The 22,911-nt window shown below is 38.3% G+C and overlaps 1 protein-coding gene across 1 annotated transcript in view; it reads left to right on the forward strand.

Annotated features, from left to right (window-relative positions):
• The first annotated feature begins 1,194 nt into the window (after positions 1 to 1,194).
• The window catches only part of LOC121375967 (guanylate cyclase soluble subunit beta-1-like), a 37,496-nt gene continuing 15,779 nt past the window's right edge, over positions 1,195 to 22,911 (forward strand). Inside the window, exons 1-3 of the mRNA XM_041503712.1 lie at positions 1,195 to 1,630; positions 2,601 to 2,674; positions 21,913 to 22,013. Of these exons, the coding sequence (XP_041359646.1) occupies positions 1,628 to 1,630; positions 2,601 to 2,674; positions 21,913 to 22,013 (178 nt within the window). The 5' untranslated portion in view covers positions 1,195 to 1,627. The remainder of the gene's footprint in view (positions 1,631 to 2,600; positions 2,675 to 21,912; positions 22,014 to 22,911) is intronic.

Here is a 22,911-nt window from a genome sequence, read left to right on the forward strand (position 1 = left end):
TCATTTCTGACGTTACACGTTAAATATTACGTAACCACCAGCTCGCCAGATGGCGTATTCACTGGAATGGAACAATAGCCGTCACATTTAACCGTTTTATTAATTAAATATAATAATATAGTTGTTGATATTAAGCAGTAATGTGCATTATATATCGCTGAATATACATACCAGTCCAAAAGCCTTCCTTAAGCATTCAATTAAGCACAAGATGTTACAGTAGTGATACTGACCCAGAGATAATACATTATTCTGTGCTGGTTTATAATCATGTTTTGGAACATGATTTTTCTTCACAGTTCGTGAACATTTTCAGTAACAATAAGGTTCAGACAAGTAAGTATCTCAATACAAAACGTTACAAACCCTTAAAACCAATAATTTTGCTAAGTCCTACGATATCTGGAGGGGATACAACCAGGACAGAACAGTTGGAACATGTCCAGGAGAGGTGAAAAGAACGCACCCCAAGTCTGTGAAATTTGTCGTGACGTAGGTATTGTTGTGCTTCGAGCGACATCTACCGGTGACATCAGAATACAAACTTTCAAAATTATTTCAAGCAATTGGGACATGGGGATTCCCATGGTATTTATCGATATAAAACCTGCTTTTTCACTCCATTTGATAAAAACGTGATCTAAGTGTGTTACAGGTTTGTAGATTAACCAAATTATAATTTATTTTCGCTGGATGGAACTAGGGTGTGCGGCTTTAAGGTCTAGCTGCTGTATAATTATTTCTGTTCTGTGTGTGGGTCTAATAGCGGAAATATATGAATTTAGTAAGGAGATAGTTTTATTTGTGGCTTGCATTAGTAGACGATATAAGGGAACAATACCACTTTAAACTCTTAATACACATGTTTGGAAAATATGAACGGCTGATGGTAAATTACCCCGAAGCTACCATTAACGCATTTCAGTTTCGTGGCCAAAGGTCTTATTGAGTTATCTGTATTAGCAAAAGCGAAGCAAACAAAAGAATCCTAGAGCTGCCATTTAACTGTCGGTCGGCTCGATGCCGCGCCGAGTTAAGATTGTCGCGTTTCAGCGCCATCAAGTAGCAATCAATATGTCATTTCCTCGTATTTCCCACGTGGCTATTGGTGCTAAAACGCGGCAATCACGACGTGGCCTTTCCCGCCACCGAGCTTTGGTCATCTGACCGCACGACTGTAATTATAAACAACCACTGCTACAGCAAGACAAGAAACCTGGACCAGCACTTCATTAATAACCTGTCAGAACAACTAAACAAGAAGCTAATCGCAATTGTGCATGTGCTCGTTGGCAAATGATGCCATGATGCGGCTGGTACGTTGAAAGGAAACCTGAAATAGCTGGAATATAAACAAATGAGGGTACCTGGTTCTCGAGTGTTTACAAATAATCCCGCGGAGAGAATAAGACTGAAAGGTGGGCTATATATTACCCTAACACCGCCCTCAAATCTCGACAGGTCTGGTCACATCACTGCGCCCTTGAGTTCCAAGTGCTACACAGGACAGTGAACGAATATACAATAGTAGATAGTTTCAAAAGCAAACATTGTGAGTGAACGGAATTTCGGCGATATGGTGGGAAAAGAAAACACCGTGTTAATCGTACTACATTAGACTTTCAAGATGGTGAGTATACATCGATTTTATTTTCTTTGCGTTTGTTTTACTCTTAAAATCAATAAAATCAAAGGCATGCATTATTAAAGTGAAAAGGATGGTGAGAGGATGTAAATTTCAGAAGGTAGCCTCTTCCGCCTCAAATAAATCATTGCACACTGATATAAAAATTTCAACAGACCATCAGATTAATTTTGTTTTTAAATGTGTTCTTGCCAATATACTGATTTGTTAATGAACACCCCCCCCCCCCCCCCCCCGCCTACACCAAAAACATGCATTACAAATTTACACCCGACGATGACAGTGCACATGTGCTTCTGCTGATATCTTCCAGTAGCAATTCCTCTATAAGTTGATTATTTCCACAACCTTACACCGCGGACAAACGTTAGCCATGACCCTAATTATATTACCACCACTCCTGACGGCAAGGCGGAATGGTTACATGGCTAGTTAGGTTTTGGTTTCCCGAGCCAGGGTCAATAGCATTCAACGTCTATTTAAATGATCGATCTAATTAGCCATGATACAGTCTAGAAATTTCTTGATAGCATGATCAGTAATTAATAGTTTGATTGGTTTATTATCTACTCAGAGATTGTCTCTCCAAGAGCAGCAAGAGGAGGTCTTAGGATGAGGTCTTGGGATCTCTCTCTCTCTCTCTCTCTCTCTCTCTCTCTCTCTCTCTCTCTCTCTCTCTGTGTGTGTGTGTGTGTGTGTGGATATACCCATTTGGGTTTTTCCTACTTCCACCAGTGCTCCACGACTGATGTATCAAAGGCCATGATATGTATTGTCCTGTATGCTGAAAGCTGCAAACAAAAAGAATAAAAAAGACACATTGCTTCTAAACTATAAGGACAGTCTATGTTGCGGTGGCGGGTTTCTAGTCACACTTTCCAGTCCAAGTTCGCAGTTGCCTGTAGTTGTAGTTTAAACTGTGTTGGTCATGTCTTTCCTTTCCTCTTTTCAACAGTATGGGTTCGTCAACTACGCCTTGGAGTTGCTCGTCCTCAGAAACTTTGGACAGGAAACATGGGAAGAAATAAAGTAAGTCGAAATTTCCTGTCTGTATAAACCGTGACAAAGTTAAAAAGGGTTAAAAGACTTCTGAACGTTCCAGCATGCATGCTAATACTATCACTAACCCTAAACCTAACCCTGAATGAACTGAATGCTGGAAATTTCGGAAGTCTTGCCTGGGTTTCTCGGTGTTCTTTTGTTATTATTATTATTATTATTATTATTATTATTATAGTGTCGTTTTTTTCCTCTCCATTTTGTTTTGTTTTGATTGGTTCCTCGATCAGTCTGTGCAGTAGATAAACCGACCGCTAACTTGTCTTGTTTCCATCCATCAGCCCATCTGTCCACATGATGACCCCTTCATCTATCATTCCAGTCGAATATTCATCCATAGACTTGTCGATCATCGTCAGCACGTTCACCAGTGCATCAATTCATAGATAAACATATCAGTGCATTATACTGGCTTAATACAGCCTTTCGTAGATAAACATATCAGTGGATTATTCTGGCTCACTATATCAATACATAGATACATATATCAAAATTATTCTCGATTAATGTATCAATACATAGATAAATATATTAGAAGTATTCTGGCTTAATATATCAATACATAGATAAACATATCAGTGAATTATTCTGGATTAATGTATCAATACATAAATAAACATATCAGTGAATTATTCTGACTCAATATATCAATACATAGATAAATATATCAGAATTATTCTGGCTTAATGTATCAATACATAGATAAATATATTAGGATTATTCTGGCTTAATATATCAATACATAGATAAATATATTAGAATTATTCTGGCTTAATGTAACAATACATAGATAAATATATTATAATTATTCTGGCTTAATGTATCAATACATAGATAAACATATCAGTGCATTATACTGTCTTAGTATAGCAATACATAGATAAATATATCAGAATTAGTTTGGCTTAATGTATCAATATATAAATAAATATATTAGAATTATTCTGGCTTAATGTATCAATACATAGATAAACATATCAGTGAATTATTCTGGATTAATGTATCAATACATAAATAAACATATCAGTGAATTATTCTGACTCAATATATCAATACATAGATAAATATATCAGAATTATTCTGGCTTAATGTATCAATACATAGATAAATATATTAGAATTATTCTGGCTTAATATATCAATACATAGATAAATAAATATATTAGAATTATTATGGCTTAATGTATCAATACATAGATAAATATATTATAATTATTCTGGCTTAATGTATCAATACATAGATAAACATATCAGTGCATTATACTGTCTTAGTATAGCAATACATATATAAATATATCAGAATTAGTTTGGCTTAATGTATCAATACATAGATAAACATATCAGTGCATTATACTGTCTTAGTATAGCAATACATAGATAAATATATCAGAATTAGTTTGGCTTAATGTATCAATATATAAATAAATATATTAGAATTATTCTGGCTTAATGTATCAATACATAGATAAATATATTAGAATTATTCAGGCTTAATGTATCAATGCATAGATAAACATATCATAGAATTATTCTGGCTTAATATATCAATACATAGATAAATATATTGTAATTATTCTGTCTTAATATATCAATACATAGATAAATATATTAGAATTATTCTGTCCTAATATATCAATACATAGATAAATATATTAGAATTATTCTGGCTTAATGTATCAATACATAGATAAATATATTAAAATTATTCTAGCTTAATGTATCAATACATAGATAAATATATTAGAATTATTCAGGCTTAATGTATTAATACATAAATAAACATATCAGTGCATTATACTATCTTAATATATCAATACATAGGTAAATATATCAGTGCTTAATATTTCTCTTTTTTAACACATGAACACCCCCAACAAAATTAGGAGCCCGTGCGCCTATACTAGTTACCCGGCGACTTTCGATAATACACGTATCACGCTTTATTTACAGTGTTAGTTTGAGACAATTCAATTTGCCCGTTAAGAGCCAATGTACGATAAACAATGACCCGCCAATTTCACTTGTCGTCCGGTTAAATAATAGCAAATTCCAAACCGGACTTACAGAATCTCGACAAGCTTTATTGCTGCCTTGTTCACATATTATTGGAAACGAAGTCCATCTGGCATTCCCAAGGAGCATAAGACGCAACCATTAAGGGTGTAGTATTGTTTTTATCGCTTCCTTGATCAGGAATCCGTTAAAAATGAGAGTAGGTGCGGGCCGTGTGAAAACTCTTCTAACTAAATCAGACAGAGTTAGGCCAGACAGAGAGGAACACGCCGCTAGATTTTTTTTGTGTGCACGAACGTTGAACGTTAGCGTTGATAGCTGTCGCAAAACTCTGACTAGATCTTACAGGCCTTAAGTTTCCGTCAGTAGATCTAACCACAGCTAATGTGTTGAGATGACCTGCCATCCGACTAATCAAAACCGTTAATGTGTTATTCGTCATTTAAAAAACAGAACAGAACAGAACTTTATTTCACTCAGGCCGCTAATCAGCGGCATATGAGGTACATTAACAATAATTATATGACAGTGACAAGATGAGGTTTACAGGAGAAAATTTATATGTATAAAATCAAAACAAAAATATTTCTAATAATAATAATAATACAAAATGAAATATACTTCTAATAGTAATAATCTCTATATATGCAAACATGGATAGGACTAGTCGGAATAAGGCAGCATAAGCTTGGGAGACAATTCTTTTTAAGGTTTACCGAATTTATCCGTAATTTCTTTTATTAATTTGCATCATTTGTTTAGAATGAATGAATGAATAAATGAATGAATGAATGAATTAATGTTTAACGACACCCAGCACGAAAAATGCATCGGCTATTGGGTGTCAAACTATGGTAAATGCAAACAGTAAGTGATGATCAACATCAATATAAAAATTCAACAGTTAAATAAAAACACAGTGTAAAGGACTGTGTAAAAATACAAATATCACAGATAGATAGTATTAAAATTTAGAATAAAATTCAGTATCACGTAAAAATTGCAATAAAAGTTCTGGATGGAATCGAAAGGATTCCATCAAATTTGTTTAGAAGACTTATTTTGTCATTTGTCATTAGTTGTTTAAATTTCAGCATATTGGGTTTGATATAATAATATAGCTTCAACAATTTTTTGCGGGAGTTATTAAAGAAAAAGCATGTAAGTAGATAGTGAAATTCGTCTCCGATGTCATTTTTGTTACATAGTGTACATAGTCTGCTTTCTACTGGGGTGTTGTTCCATCGTCCTGTTTCGATTGGTAAGTAATGGTTTGATGTTCTAAATGTTAGTAACGTAGTCCAGGATATTTGTGGTAATTTTATTATATATTTTTCTAATGTTAGATATTCTTTAAATGTGGTATACATTTTACCCTGATGATGAAGCTATGTCGCTATTCCATTGTTGTGGGTACTGATCGTTTTGTCTTAATGTAACGTGATGAATGATTAGTGGTATAGATGAAATGTTTTGTGACATCCAAATACTGGTCATACCTAGTTGGTTAAATATATTTTTCACGTGTTTTATCCACTTATAATTATATCCAGATATGTTAGAGTCGTGTTAGAGTCGTGCAACATTAGTTTATACAATAAGAAGGATGTTTTTGTTTGTTTTCCAGAAACAATTCGGGCCCAGATACTTATCATCCTTTGTTGGATAATTAATTTAAGGGGTTTTCTTCCAAGTTCACCGTATATCATGAATAGAGGGGTTCCTTTCCTTACTGGTAGGATGTGTTTTGAAAATGTAATATGAATAGTTTCAATAATATCAATATTTTCATGGCCCCATATTTCACATCCATATAAAAGAATTGGGACAACCATGGAATCAAATAATTTTAATTTACATTCAACTGAAAAGTTATTGTCTTTAGATTTTGATAGGATACAGTACATTGCTTTTGTCGCCTTTTGTGTTAGCAGGTTTTTTTGGTTATTTAAAACCTATTTAGTTTGGTAAAAGTTAACCCAAAATATTTATACTCTTCTACGTTTTCGAGTGTTTGGTTTCTTAATGTAAATACCTTCTTGTAGTCATTAGCAGTATCATTAAAAATTATTATTTCAGTTTTGTTTACGTTAACTTTAAGTTTCCATTTATTGCAATATTGTGAAAAGGCATTAAGGGATTGTTGTAAATCGGAGGCGTTTGTTGCGAGAAGCATATAATAAGCTTAGAAAATAAAGAGCGGTTTCCGAGATTGTTGCTGTGTCATCTGTGGCTATAGATACCCAGTACAATTGTGGCTTTTTAAGTAACACTAGCATAATTAATTGTTAGCGTAGCCCAAATGGAATAGCGATTACAAGAAACTTGAAAGTAATAGATTATGATTGCGAATACATTGACCAGTATTCATGTGTGTGTGTGTGCGCGTGCGTACGTGCGTGCGTGCGTGCGTGCGTGTATATATATACATACACATAAAAACGTTAAGCACCACCAATTTTAAAGTTGCGAAGATTCTAAATTGATTTGTGATATGTCCTAGATTGACTTCCATACATACAATGTAGCTGCGGGTATTACTAGAAGACACATGTATCACGTACATTTGTATTGTTGATTAAAAGTCAAAAGTCAAGTATGGTATATTTATATGTTTCAAGGGATATTGTAATAATGTCATTGTTTTTACTGCTGAAATGATATACATATGTTTATCAAGGAATGGTAAGAAGAAAGATATTAGAAGCTGAACGGTGGCACATAGCAGGCATGATGAAAAATTAAAGTTTGTGTTGTTTAGAGCACATTGATTTATTAACATCGGCTATTGGATGTCAAACATTTGGTACCAGTAATTTAGACATATATAGTCTTAGAGATGAAACTCGCTACATTTTTTGTCATTAATAGCAAGGGATCTTTTATATGTACCATTCCACAGACAAGATAGCACATACCACGGCCTTTGATATACCAGTCGTGGTGCATTGGCTGGCAGATATGATGAATGCAGGCACGTCCTGTAGGTCGACTCACTGGGCACCATCATAAAGTCAACTTATTCGGAAACACCGTGCAACAGGTGACACTAAAGATCGTCAGAGACCCGGAAGACCAAGTTACGACTGTGATGAAGGACGGGGATCTTGTTAGGCTAATAAGGCAGAATCCTTTCGCTAACAGTTCGATTCTGAGATAGCAATGAAACATCCATAGACGTGTTTCGTTGCAGGGTCAAAAATAGAACATATGTACCTACGAGCATTCTTAAAACAATACCTTTTGGAGGCGGTTCAATAATGATTTGGGAATACGTCTCCAAGTATTAAGATGGCAAGTTGTATCTTGTTACTGTAAATGGAAACATTGATGGGCAAAAGTACAAAGAAGACATATGTCGACAAACCTTCACTCAAAACTAGGTCTATATTCATCGATGATAATGTGAGATCATACAGATCTCGGGTTGTCACTGGTTTTCTGCAACTCCCTCGCCTGGCCATCTTGTAGCCCCGACCTTAACCCGCTTGAGACTTTGTAGGATATTGGTCATAAAAGACAAAAACAAAGATCCTCCTGTATAGGGGTGAAATATCCTGTTGCGGATCTTCTAGGGAAGTGACGGTCCTCCTATGAGACGAACACCTGATAGTGGACCATGGAACATCATGTCACAGGTATCCTAGGGGAGTAGCGGTCCTCCTAAGGACGGGAACCTGATAGTGGCCATGGAACATCATGTTACAGGTATCCTAGGAGTGGATCATGGAACATCAAGTCACAGGTATCCTAGGGGAGTAGCGGTTATCCTAACGACGGGCACCTGATAGTGGCCATGGAACATCCTGTTACAGGTATCCTAGGAGTAGACCATGGAACATCATGTCTCAGGTATCCTAGGGGAGTGGCGGTCCTCCCAGGGACACCACGTTACAGGTATTACATGGGAGTGGCGGTCCTCTTAAGGACGGGTACCCGATAGTGGACCATAGAACATCATGTTAAAGGTATCCTAGGGGAGTGGCGGTCCTCCCAGGGACGAGCACCTGATAGTGGACCATGGAACACCATGTTACAGGTATTATAAGGGAGTGGCGGTCCTCCCAGGGACGAGCACCTGACAGTGGACCATGGAACACCATGTTACAGGTATTATAGGGAGTGGCGGTCCTCTTAAGGACGGGCACCCGATAGTGGACCATAGAACATGTTACATGTATCCTAGGGGAGTGGCGGTCCTCCCAGGGACGAGCACCTGATAGTGGACCATGGCACACCATGTTACAGGTATTATAGGGAGTGGCTGTCCTCTTAAGGACGGGCACCCGATAGTGGACCATAGAACATCATGTTACAGGTATCCTAGGAGTGGCGGTCCTCCCAGGGACGAGCACCTGGTAGTGGACCATGGAACACCATGTTACAGGTATTATAGGGGAATGGCGGTCCTTCTAGGGACGAGCACCTGATAGTGGAACATGTTACAGATCCTTCTAAGGACGAGCATCTGATAGTGGACCATGGAACATCATGTTAGAGGTATTATAGGGGAGTGGCGGTCTTCCTAAGGACAAACACCTGATAGTGGACCATGGAACACCATGTTGCAGGTATTATAGGGGAGTGGCGGTCATCCTAGGGACGAGCACCTGATAGTGGAACATGGAACATGTTACAGGTATTATAGGGAGTGGCGGTCCTCCTAGGGACGAGCACCTGATAGTGGAACCTGGAACATGTTACAGGTATTATAGGGGAGTGGCGGTCCTCCTAGGGACGAGCACCTGATAGTGGAACATGGAACATGTATTATAGGGGAGTGGCGGTCCTCCTAGGGACGAGCACCTGATAGTGGAACCTGGAACATGTTAGAGGTCTTCCAGGGGAGTGGCGGTCCTAAGAACGAAGAACTGATAGTAGACCATGGAACATCATGTTACAGGTATCCTAAGAGTGGCGGTCCTCCCAAAGACGAGCACCTGGTAGTGGATGATGGGAGCATGCGCGCCTTTGCCTAAACAACATTTCAACTCTGCCTTGAGAAATGATTACGGAATACAATTTTGTCATTCGGATTGCAAGAATTAAATGTTGCATTACACCTGGGCTGGCAACGCTTGTCACAACGGAGTATTAATCGTTTGAATCATTCCATTCTCATATCACCTGAGATGTTAGCAAACTGTTAACAGTTTGTTGCTGTCCACAGAATATGCGATAACACCCTATGATCAATCAAAGAATTAATTCCAGTATGTTTTGGTAAGAGCCTCTCTAGTGTTTTGATTTGAGACTACCAGCCGGCCAGTGGGATGATGTTTTTGTATGACAGGGTTTAGGGTTCATGTTGTGGTGTTAAAGACATTGATTCTCGAATAACAAAAAACAATAGTAGCTGATATTTAGTAAAGGAGACAGAATATAATTCAGAGGTTATTTCTGGTATTGTCAAGCTCATTTTAATATGCATTGTCTACTGCAGTAGTTCTGAAATGAAAAAAACAAAACAAAACCCTCCTTTAAAAAACTCAGCGAAATCATTAATTTAATACTTTCTTGAAAAACCAAAAAATCACTGATTTAATTAATTCTCTTCAAAGACTGCAAAATCACTAATTTAACAAGCATTTTGAGAGTACTGCTAAAACAATACATGCCCCCTACCGGGCTCAACATATTTTCGTATCTCCAAAGTTCAATTTATCATAGTTTGACATCCAATAGCCAATGTATTTTTTGTGCCGGGGTGTCGTTAACATTCCTTCATTCATTCCTAAGTTCAGGAGCCATAACTCTGTGAAAAAATGAGTAAATTGCCATGAAAGTCAAACCTGATCAGTACATGACAAAGCTATATATAAAATTTCAGCTCAGTATTTTGAGGCATTGCAAAACGAATGTCCGGAAAACTAATTTTCGTATTTTTACGGTGAATAACTGTCAAAAGAGGGTAAATCGCCATGAAAACCATACTTAATCTGCAACAGTACATGATAAAGCTATACACAATTTCAGCTCAATATTGTGAAGAAAAAAAACGTCAGGAAAACAGACAGATGGACGAATACGAAACCTATAGTATTCTCCGGTGAGGGGATTAATCAACTTTCTTCAAATACACTGCAAGATCACGAGTATATGTCTGTATGTATGTGTGTGTACGTGCGTGAGAGAGAGAGAGAGAGAGAGAGAGAGAGAGAGAGAGAGAGAGAGAGAGAGAGAGAGAGAGAGAGAGAGAGAGAGAGAGAGAGAGAGAGAGAGAGAGAGACAGAGAGAGAGAGAGAGAGAGAGAGAGAGAGAGAGAGAGAGAGAGAGAGAGTATGCTATGTGGTGGGGAGGAGAGAGAGAGAGAGAGAGAGAGAGAGAGAGAGAGGGGGGAGGAAGGGAGCGAGAGGGAGTATGGGAGCGAGAGAGGGAGTATGTTATGTGGTGGAGAGAGAGAGAGAGAGAGAGAGAGAGAGAGAGAGAGAGAGAGAGAGAGAGAGAGAGACTAATCTAATTACTAGCTCTTGAAACAAGCTGTATGGATATCCGGTTCAACCTGTACTCCCGATATTGGACAGTCCGTGTCACCATGCCTCGGCTAATCTGCGGCCAGCAGCTTCGGTTAATTCACCGTGTGGCAGGAATATTGAGAACTCTTTTGTATAAATCTGTCACTTGGATTTAGTCCCAGTCCGCTAGCTGACATATATGGAACATATCTGTGTGAGAAACGTCGTCAGTGATGTGATAAAGTGGCGTGGAATCCACGTGAAAGGAGCGGCAGTGTTAAATGGATGAGGATCTTTGACGTGAATAGACTTTTAATCATGACAAACTTACGCAATACAAACAACCAGTAGAGACGCGCAGCATAGCAAGTGCATTAGTCGAGGATGGATGGCCGTTACCAGTCGTATTTTATATATGGGTGTATAATCAGAGTGGTATTTCTTTCATGATACTCTTAACTAAAAACTCATGCCAATAATTTAATAAATGGTGATGTGACAGCAAACAATCCTTTTAGTTTTTAACTTTTTATTATTTTACAGCTACGAGCTTTCGTTTCTGTTTTTTCCATCTAAATTAACCCAGCACGACAACTATACGACCGCGTTTCAATTGTTCACTTCCCTCTCTTCTACACCCCCCCAAAAAAGAAAACACACAAAAAAACCCAAAAAACCCCACCCCAACAACAAACAAAACTACTCTATACATAGCCCCTAGAACGGTAAATTTTATACATCAAATTACTTGTGCAAGTTAGCAAGCAATAAACATGAAATGATCTTCGTACAAAGTACCAAAATATTAAATCACTCAGCCCAGTGTCTGAAAATTGGCATAACGCTACAAACATCACGATGACTTTTATTTTCTTTCTTAAATTTTCATGGGCATCTATGTGTGTCTTATTCGGAAAATGTACCCACAAAGATCAGGCTTGAATTATATATATATTTTTAATTCCAGTTCGTAATCCAGTTTCGATAGCGTTTCGTATATGTTGTCAAACAAACTGTCCATATTCAACACTGTGATCTGTTTTTAGACTTTTATAAAACAAGGCAGTAATTCTCGTTTACTTTATTTATAGCTGAGATGTGTGCCCAGGACAGCGTACTCGAACCTTAATTGGCTATAATAAACGCATATGTTGACGAGATTCGAACCTACTGCACCTAATCGCATGGCATTTGACATTAACTCCATGGCCACCCCCGTCTTAGCACGTCCACAGAATGAATGACCAATTAATTGTATTCAAGATTAAAATAATAATAATAATAAAATAATAATAAAAATAGCGTAACAGGATCAAAGCGACCCACCAGTAAAAACACCGACACAAAGTGTATATTGACGGAATTTTACAAAACGGAATACCGCAAATGATAGTGTTTCATTAAAGTAACAAAAATACGTCATAAAAACGTGAGACGCGTTATCTTTAATTAAGAAAAACACGCGAGTAAAAGCAAATAATTACTAACGCTAAAAATCACTCATGACAATTACATTCTTAGGCGGAATATAAAAACGAGAACCACTAATAACAGAAATAGATAGATTCTGCAACTCTTTTCCTTTTTCTGAAGTAATAAAAACCTCTCAATTTCGATCCATTCTGCAAATCCATATTTGCCTAACTCGTCAAGGAAGCGCTGCCTGTTGGCGCTAAAAGTGATCTGACAGAGTAATGGCGTGTGACTGAACCAGGTGGCTGGAGAGTGCAGACAGAAGACTGTAATAGTGGAGGAACATCTTGGCAAATGGGTTACGTGAACCCTTAAAATTAATTTCAATCAGAGGGGGCGGGGTGTAGTTCGGTGTGACTGAACCAGGTGGCTGGAGGGTGGAGACAGAAGTAACTCTATTGCAGGAACTTCTCACCAGTTGGTAAATGGGTCATATGGACTCTTAAAACTCATCTCAAACAGAATGGCTGGGTGTAGGTCAGTGTTAGAACACTTGCTTTAAACTTGTGCTATCGCTATCTGTTATGTCCTGTTTTTCTCATCCAGACTGGAATATTAATTGATGTGGTATGTATTATTTTGTGTAAGAAAGTACGTATAGAAGATTTCTTGCTGTTATTTGGTAGGAGTAGTTTATGTGGCGAGTTTCTTACTCACGTTCTAGCCTAAGGATAGACATTACCACATCTTCACACAGGTTTTTGCTTCTGAACCCACCAACATTTTTGTATTTGGTTTTATTCACGAACACATACTATTATTACTGTCTGTAATGTGCTTCACGAGTGCATATCAACAAATATTTAATGGAAATGGCAGTCCTCTTATAGGCGAAATAGTAAGGATTTATCATCCTGAAAAGTGGCAGTCTTCTTAATATCGAAACCTTACACAGTGACTAATGATAACAATCGTACTTTTGTCAAAATATTCTTTCAACTGCAGAAAAGACAGATACAATTTTGAAAATGTTAATGATTTTGTCGTTCAGATTCCAATAAACCTCTTTGTAATTAGGGGCATGACGTAGGCCAGTGGTAAAGCGCTCGCTGGACGCGCGGTCGGTCTGGGATGGATCCCCGTCGGTGGGCCCATTGGGCTATTTCTCGTTCCAGCCAGTGCACCAAGATTGGTATATTTGCAATCATGTCTGTGTGATGGTGCATATAAAAGATCCCTTGCTATTAATGGAAAAATGTTTCCTCTTTAAGACTATATGTCAAAATTACCAAATGTTTGACATCCAATAGCCGATGATTAATAAATCAATGTGTTCTAGTGGTGTTGTTAAACAGATTTTTTTTTTACAAGCGCTGAAAACTTAATGAAAAGTTAATGTATAATTAGCGATTAATATTGTTATCTAATTTTTGCACTTTTCCTGGTCCATATTTTGTATGTTCATGCACGGCAAGATCTTTACTGTTTGTATCACGTTTGATTCAGCGGCTAAGTGCCCCTTTACTGGATCTTTAAGAAACTATTGATTTATAAAACAGGATCTACTATCATCAGTTCTTTACTTAATTTTAAAGAAACTATTGATTTATAAAACAGAATCTACTGTCATGAGTTTTGGGTTCCTTCGTAAATTGAATTTCACGAACCTGATCGGATTTTGTTTCGGAAGTTTGTGCTTGCTGGAGCGACTGGGTCCGCCGGCAGTTCTGTGTATCAATGGCCATCTTTTACCGCGTCAACAGTTTATGGCATTTCTTAATCGTTGGTTCATTTTTCCTGGCTGGAGGTCGATTGGAGTGAACAATCCTAGTAATCATAAAAATACAAAAAGACGGATATGGTTACACTTATAAGTGTAATAAAACATTTTCAGTTCAGGGGACTTTCCTACATAAAACGTATTCCTACAGGAATGAGTTATTTCTGGTTACTTTTAGCTGAAATTCGCCCTTATAAATGCGAACCCCAGAGGAATATTTTGTTGTGTGTGATATTTTCTTAGTCAGTTATTGATTCCTTTTCTTTTATGTAGTTATCACATCCACACAAACCATCATCATCAAGTCCAAAAATTATTTGACTTGCTTTAGCCATAGGATCTGTATAACCTTAACCGTGTACAGCCATAGGATCTGTATAACCTTAACCCTAGACAGCCGTAGGATCTGTATAACCGTAACCCTATCCAGCCATAGGATCTGTATAACCATGACCCCGTACAGCCATCTGTACAACCGTAACCATGTACAGCCATAGGGTATGTATAACCCTAACCCTGTACAGCTGTAGGATCTGTATAACTCTAGCCCCGTACAGCCATATGATCTGTATAACCCTAACCCTGTACATAGGATCTGTATAACCGTAACCTTGTACAGCCGTAGGATCTGTATAACTGTAACCTTGTACAGTCATATGATCTGTATAACCCTAACCCTGTACAGCCTTAGGATATGTTTAACCTTAACCTTGTACAGCCTTAGGATGTGTATAACCTTAACCCTGAACAGCCGTAGGATCTGTATAACCTTAACCTTGTACAGCCATAGGACGTGTATAACTCTAACCCCGTACAGCCATAGGATCTGTATAACTCTAGCCCCGTACAGCCATATGATCTGTATAACCCTAACCCTGTACATAGGATCTGTATAACCCTAACCATGTACATCCATAGGATGTGTACAACCCTAATCCTGTAGAGCCATATGATCTGTATAACCCTAATCCTGTACAGCCATAGCATCTGTATAACCCTAACCATGTACATCCATATGATCTGTATAAACTTAACCCTGTACAGCCATAGGATCTGTATATCCTTAACCCTGTACATAGGATCTGTATAACTCTAACCCTGTACATATGCTCTGTATAACCCTAATCCAGTACAACCATATGATCTGTATAACCGTAACCCTGTACAGCCATAGGATCTGTTTAACCGTAACCCTGTACATATGATCTGTATAACCCTAACCCTGTACACAGGACCTGCATAACCCTAATCATGTATAACCCTAACCCAGTATAGCCATAGGATCTGTATAACCCTAACCCTGTACAACCATAGGATCTGCATAACCCTAACGATGTACATAGGATCTGTATAACCCTAAACCTGTACAGCCATAGGATCTGTATAACCCTAACCCTATACAGCCATAGGAGCTGTATAACATTAATTCTGTACAGCCATAGGATCTGTATAACCTTAACCATGTACATATGATCTGTATAACCTTAACCCTGTACATAGGATATGTATATCCCTAACCTTGTATAACCCTAACCCAGTACAGCCATATGATCTGTATAACACTAACGATGTACAGAGGATCTGTATAACCCTAACCCTGTACAACCATAGGATCTGTATAACCACAACGATGTAAATAGGATCTGTATAACCCTAAACCTGTAAAGCCATATAATCTGTATACCCCTAAGTTGCCCTAACCCTATACAACTATAGGATCTGTATAACCATGACTCTGAACAGCCATAGGATCTGTATGACCCTAACCCTGTACAACCATAGGATCTGCATAACCCTAACGATGTACATAGGATCTGTATAACCCTAACCCTGTACAGCCGTAGGATATGTATAACCCTAACCTTGTACAGCCATAGGCTCTGTATAACCCAACCATGTACAGCCATAGGATCTGTATAACCCAACCATGTACAGCCATAGGATATGTATAACCCTAACCCTGTACAGCCATAGGATCTGCATATCCATAACCCTTTACGGCCATAGGATCGGTATAACCCTAACTCTGCACAGCTATAGGATCTGTATGTACAACATTCGATTGGGTCAACACGGACTGAATGTAAAACTCAATCTTATCTGTTTCGTTATAATATGAAGGTTAATAATTACTTCACTTCAAAACAGCACAGTGATACCAGTCATAAATACTTTGAATTTCAGTTCATAATGACTTAACATATAGAAATGATTTATATTGACAAATATTTCAAACATAACATGCTAATTGTGTTTGAAAACGATCTAACACTAACACTAACAGTATCGTAGAGTTTCCTCGCATAGACTGCCCACATTACACTTAGTTTTCTAACAGAATGAGGTATAGGCGGAGTGGTCTAATTGAAGGCTCTGACAGTCAACATCGGAAATAAATAGTATGACAGCTTAATATGGAACAGGGGTTTGGAGTCTGTGTTACTTAGGAACAAGCACGCGTTCTTTGAAGTTGTAAATAACTTCATATCGTGAAGTAATTAAATAATTTTAAATATTTTAATTAAATAACAATACTGATGCTGCAACTATCTCTAATCTGCTTGTCCTGACTTTACTTTACCTTGATTTTCGTGTTTATATGCAACTAAGATTCAAGCATGCTGTTTCGGGACACTTCCTCAGCTATCTGGAATGTCTGTCCAGGACAGATGGTTAATGGTTGTTAGTGGTTAGTGTGAAAGTTGGGTGTAGTAGTCTTATACCTCCCTAACGACCCGTTAAAACTCGATCTGGGTGGAGCCGGTATTGTGCTGCGATCCCAGGACACACAGCCAATAACTCAACCACTTAACCAACCACCGAATCCACCGAATACTGTTACTGAAGAGTATTACTTTAATAGCTGAACTGAACAGAAAATAGAAGAAGAAGTTTGTTTTGTTTAACGACACCACTGGAGCACATTGATTAATTAATCATTGGCTATTGAATGTAAAACATTTGGTAATTTTGACACGTAGTCATCAGATGAAACATTTTCCGTAATGCAGCAAGGGATCTTTTATCTGCACCATCACACAGACAGGTTAGCACATACCACGGCCTTTGATATACCAGTCGTGGTGTACTGAATGGAACGAGAAATAGCCCAATGGGCCCACCGACGGGGATGGATCCCAAACCGACCGCGCATCAAACGAGCGCTTTACCACTTTACAACCGTCCCGGACAGAATATAGACTGACATCCATCAGGTTTGGGCGATTTGTGACGTGTGATCCCAGGAGAAACACCTTGACCACCGTCCTTATAAAACATTAATGACGGTAAAGAATTCAAACTCGCTTAAACCTGTCATGCGAGAGAACCACGACTGACGCACGGCGTAGCTGGGCAGGTGGACATGGAGCTTTACAATGCTCTTTATAAAGTGTAGACAGTTCTGTAAACAATACGCTAGTATACAAACCTGACACCAAGGTCAGGGAATACGTTGGATCTGTCAGTATAAAGTAATATTATTGATCGGTCGGTATAAATAGCTGTAAGTACTAATACTGTCATCCGACGCCATATAACCGAAAATAAAATGTGTTGAGTGCGTCGTTAAATAAAACATTTCCTTCCTTTAATACTGTCACTGATCACGGTCAATATAAATATCTATAAATATTAAAGGGACATTCCTGAGTTTGCTGTAATTTTTAAGATGTTATCGACTTACAAAGACTTTTTGACAACTGTAATTACATATCAATTATATTTCCCTGCATAACATATTAGTGGCTGTATATTAAACGAGTTTCTGATCGTTCTTATATTTGTACCAGGTTAAATTTTATTTTATTTCCTAAAAACTATTTTTTCGTACGTACGAAATTATTTGAAGACAAAATCCATTTGGACTTCTTACAAATATTAAAACGACCAGAAACACATCGAGTATACAGACACTGATATTGTAAACAAGAAAATATATTTAATCGTAGAAATAGTCGGAAACATCTTACAATGCCGCATACAGTGTTATGGGTACCGCAAAACGGGCGAGGTGGTATTGAGAACACTGTACCTCAACTCTGAAAATAATCTACTGGCCCTCAGCTTCATTTCATTTCAACATATTTTCGTGCTTATATCCAAATAATTTTCAAGCACGCTGTCCTGGGTACACACCTCAGCTATCTGGACTGTCTGTCCAGGACAGTGGCTTAGTTGTTAGTTTGTTAGTGGTTAGTGAGAGAGGAGAGGGTGTAGTGGTCTTACACCTACCCATTAAGTCGTTAAAACTCGCTCTAGGTGAGAGCCGGTACCGGGCTGCGAACCCTGTACATACCAGCCTTATGTCCGATGGCTTAACGCCAGTGGCCTTCAGCTGTAACACCCCAGCACCCATTCGTCGGTTTATGTTATGTTCCGATACTTATGGCTAATTGGAACATAAAAAACCAACAACCAAACTAAAACAAAAAACAACATCGTAATGATATAAATTACGTAGCTACGTGACCAACAGTTGCCAATGAATGGTAGATTACAAATACAATGTGCTAATTGCGTTATTTCCCGAATATGTTGATGTTGTTTTCTTTTGGGGGTGTTTGTACCTTTGTGGCTGTAATCACCTGTATTTAACGTGTGTTATTCAAAAGACTTCTGTATGACATACACGGATTCGACACATTGTGTTGCACACCAGCTACGTGTCTGGGTGTTGATGAGAAATGGAGGCGAAACCAGCTGCTGCCATTTTTGATTGATTTAATGGATGGCACGTATTTATTCACTGTTGTCCATCCCTCATGTCCAATTCACCAACTTTCGTCGCTGAAAAAAATTGTCACAATCAGTAAAAATTAGTTTCTACGTGATTTTTAGCGTGCCATCTATAACATGCGATTTGATTGGTAGACTAGCGTGCTATCTGGAACATGCGATTTGATTGGTAGAAAAAATACGACTGGTAATGGAGGACAAAGAACGCACACCGTCTTCCATACGAGAGTTACGCTTTAAGTAATTTGCGAAAAAAAGTCCATTGCAGTACTTAAATCGTACTGTGAGACATCGCTTTAGCTAGCTGAGCGAATACGAAACTCGATGCTGAAGGATTGGCATGCCTCTAATGAAGTTACACCGCGCGATAACTCTGATTTCAGAACAATATTTTTCTTTGCTGATCAACTGCAGCGTGTGTGTATCTTGCCATATTAGTATCTAATGATTTGAAAGCAAGTTCCCAGCACATTTTACTCAAGATATTATTTAATTAAGAAAGAAGAATCCTTACCGATTTACGTTATTCCCCGTTTTGTTCCCTGTATGTTACCCCCCCCCCCCCCCCCAATTTGTTTATTTTACTTGTGAAATAAAGTACATGATTAGGGTACTTTCATTTACTTGATGAACACCTAGTTAATGCATTATTATTTTTTCTTAAAATTCGTAAGGTAGGACTAATTTGTAATTTCGGCTGATTTGTGTGAAATACAAACTCTCCTTCTCTGTCTCTGTCTCTCTGTCTCTCTCTCTCTCTGTCTGTCTCTGTCTCTCTGTCACTCTGTCTCTCTCTCTCTCTCTCTCTCTCTCTCTCTCTCTCTCTCTCTAATACACGCACATACACACACACACACACACACACACACACAGAGGGACAGAGAGACAGAGAGAGACACACACATAGCGACAGAGAGAGAGACACCCATAGAGAGAGAGAGGGACAGAGAGAGACACCCATATATAGAGCGAGACAGAGAGACAGAGAGAGAGAGAGAGAGAGAGAGAGAGAGAGAGAGAGAGAGAGAGAGAGAGCAAATACACTCACTAAACCATTAATGCTTGCTCGTAAGCTGTAAAGACCACGTCAGCAGCCACGTTTTACTGGCAATATGGTATCGTGATTTGCACTCAGGTACATGTAATAAATTCTGTATACTATAATTTACTTTCGTAAACATTTTATTTATGTGAATGTTGCTGAAGGATGTTGGAAGGGATGGGCGGCTGGTTTGATGAAACATGTTAAACGGTACATTCGGATCTAACTTGAAGTCATACTCCTGCAATGAGATATATCTATGTGTTAAGATGCTATTACACAGTAGCGTAACCGGGGGTGGGGGGTTTGGGGGGTGAGTGCTGGAGTGTACACCCCATGGAATAAATTACAGAAGCAAAAACACGCACTCAAACACAAACACCCACACACACAAAAATCTACCTTAGTTTTGACCTTGGAAGATCCTCGTTATAATAAAGAAGAAAAAAACAAGCCTACACAAAACAACCCCCCACCCCCCAAAAACCCCCCCCAACAACAACAAAACAAAACAAACAAACAAACAAAACAAACAAAACACCCCCCCCCAAAAAAAAAACCCCAACAACAACCGAACCCCCCCCCAAAAAAAACCCCAACAACAACAACAACAAAACAACAACAACCCAACAACAACAAAACAACCCCAAACGGCTGTATGTATAAAATAACACAAAAATGAAGGCAATTTCCAGAAATACATTTGTGTCTGCATCTTGTTTGATTTATAGACTACAAAAAGAGTCTCTGTAGGTTAATAAGTCTATTTCGCCTACATTTCCACTGTAATATAATATATAACTTGTTTTGCAATACTAGTTAGTCAGGAGATGACTTAATAACAAGCACGGGTAAATGACCAGTGGCGCAGTCACTGACATATATCAAAATAATGCGGTATCAATGGTTAGGGTTCACATTAGGTGCAGAAATAGAAAAGATACTCAAGTCTTTGCACTAGAACCGATTTCGAGTTCAATAGACACTAATTGACTATACAGATACACATATGAAACCATATCATTAACATCAACAGTCAATAGCCAGCTAATTTCAGAATCGCATTACTAAAAGCTATAATTTGTGAGCGGGTTATTTCATTATACTGACAGTTGCATTATTTTATCAGCGCTACAGCACAACTAAATTGTCATTAAGTGGACATGTAAATTGTATGTATGTAATTAGGAATGTATATATATATATATATATATATATATATATATATATATATATATATATATATATTCGTGTAATTAATGTATTTGAATATCTTAATTTAGTTTATTGTAGGTTACGATATTCTGTTTAGAATATTGTACTGTATTGTAGTTCGTTGAGACGACGCTCTAGCGTGTAACTGGCACGACAGCCAACCATATTGTTCCATTTTTATCACGTGATATTTCATGTAACACCCATTCCACAGTCTCATACACCCACATAACATCTTCGATTCTGAGTTGTGCATGTTTTGATGTGGCATACTATAGTTTTAGGTCATACCATACAAGTATAAATAAAACAAAACAAATCTTCTTTTGAAAACGTCCCTTCAACTCTACACTGTGTAGACTACAATAAATGTTCTGTGGTTAATATGCATCACATCGCTTAAGCCAGAGTTTACAAAGGGTTAATACGGTAGAATTTGTTTTTATATATACATGTTTGTAGATAACCAAGAATCTGGGATGTGATGTTAGGTTTGTATTTATTTACACATGTTGAGTACCACACAACCTGGATATCTTGTTTTGATCTTGCAGGAAGGAAGCTGGGTTAGTGATGGATGGCCACTTCCTCGTCAGACATGTCTACGAAGATTCCGTGTCCTACGACTTGGTGAGCGCCGCCAACAAAGTCCTCAGTACGTACACAGATAGGACCACACGCACACGGACACACAGACGCAAAGACAGACGCATCCATCCATTCATATGAACACACGCACTCGGACACACAGACGCAGAGACAGACGCATCCATCCATTGATAGGACCACACGCACTCGGACACACAGACGCAGAGACAGACGCATCCATCCATTCATATGAACACACGCACTCGGACACACATACGCAGAGACAGACGCATCCATCCATTCATAGGAACACACGCACTCGGTCACACAGACGCAGAGACAGACGCATCCATCCATTCATAGGACCACACGCAATCGGACACACAGACGCTGAGACAGACGCATCATATGAACACACGCACTCGGTCACACAGACGCATAGACAGACGCATCCATCCATTCATAGGACCACACGCAATCGGACACACAGACGCTGAGACAGACGCATCATATGAACACACGCACTCGGTCACACAGACGCAGAGACAGACGCATCCATCCATTCATATGAACACACGCACTCGGTGGCACAGACGCAGAGACAGACGCATCCATCCATTCATTCATATGAACACACGCACGCACACAGTTATTAAATCAAAACGTCTCTAACCAGGTTTTGATTCTGGTTTCTTATATTTAAAAATATTAGCTAGACTATAGTGCGTACATGCAAATTTGCTTATTATTAACACGTAATTTTGAAAGATTGCCACCCCCCTTGCCAAAGAAAGCCCCCCCCCCCCCCATTTAAACTAGTTTAACCACTAAACTTAGATACACAAACGCCAAGCGTCGTGAATCCAATATATCAAAGTTGATACACTATCTCCTGGCATCATTTTCACCAACAACTATTTTGCTTATCATAAACCATCGATATCTCGAAATTGTTGATTCAGCAC

This window comes from Gigantopelta aegis, chromosome 6 (genome assembly GCF_016097555.1).
Source record: "Gigantopelta aegis isolate Gae_Host chromosome 6, Gae_host_genome, whole genome shotgun sequence".
Taxonomy (NCBI): Eukaryota; Metazoa; Mollusca; class Gastropoda; order Neomphalida; family Peltospiridae; genus Gigantopelta; species Gigantopelta aegis.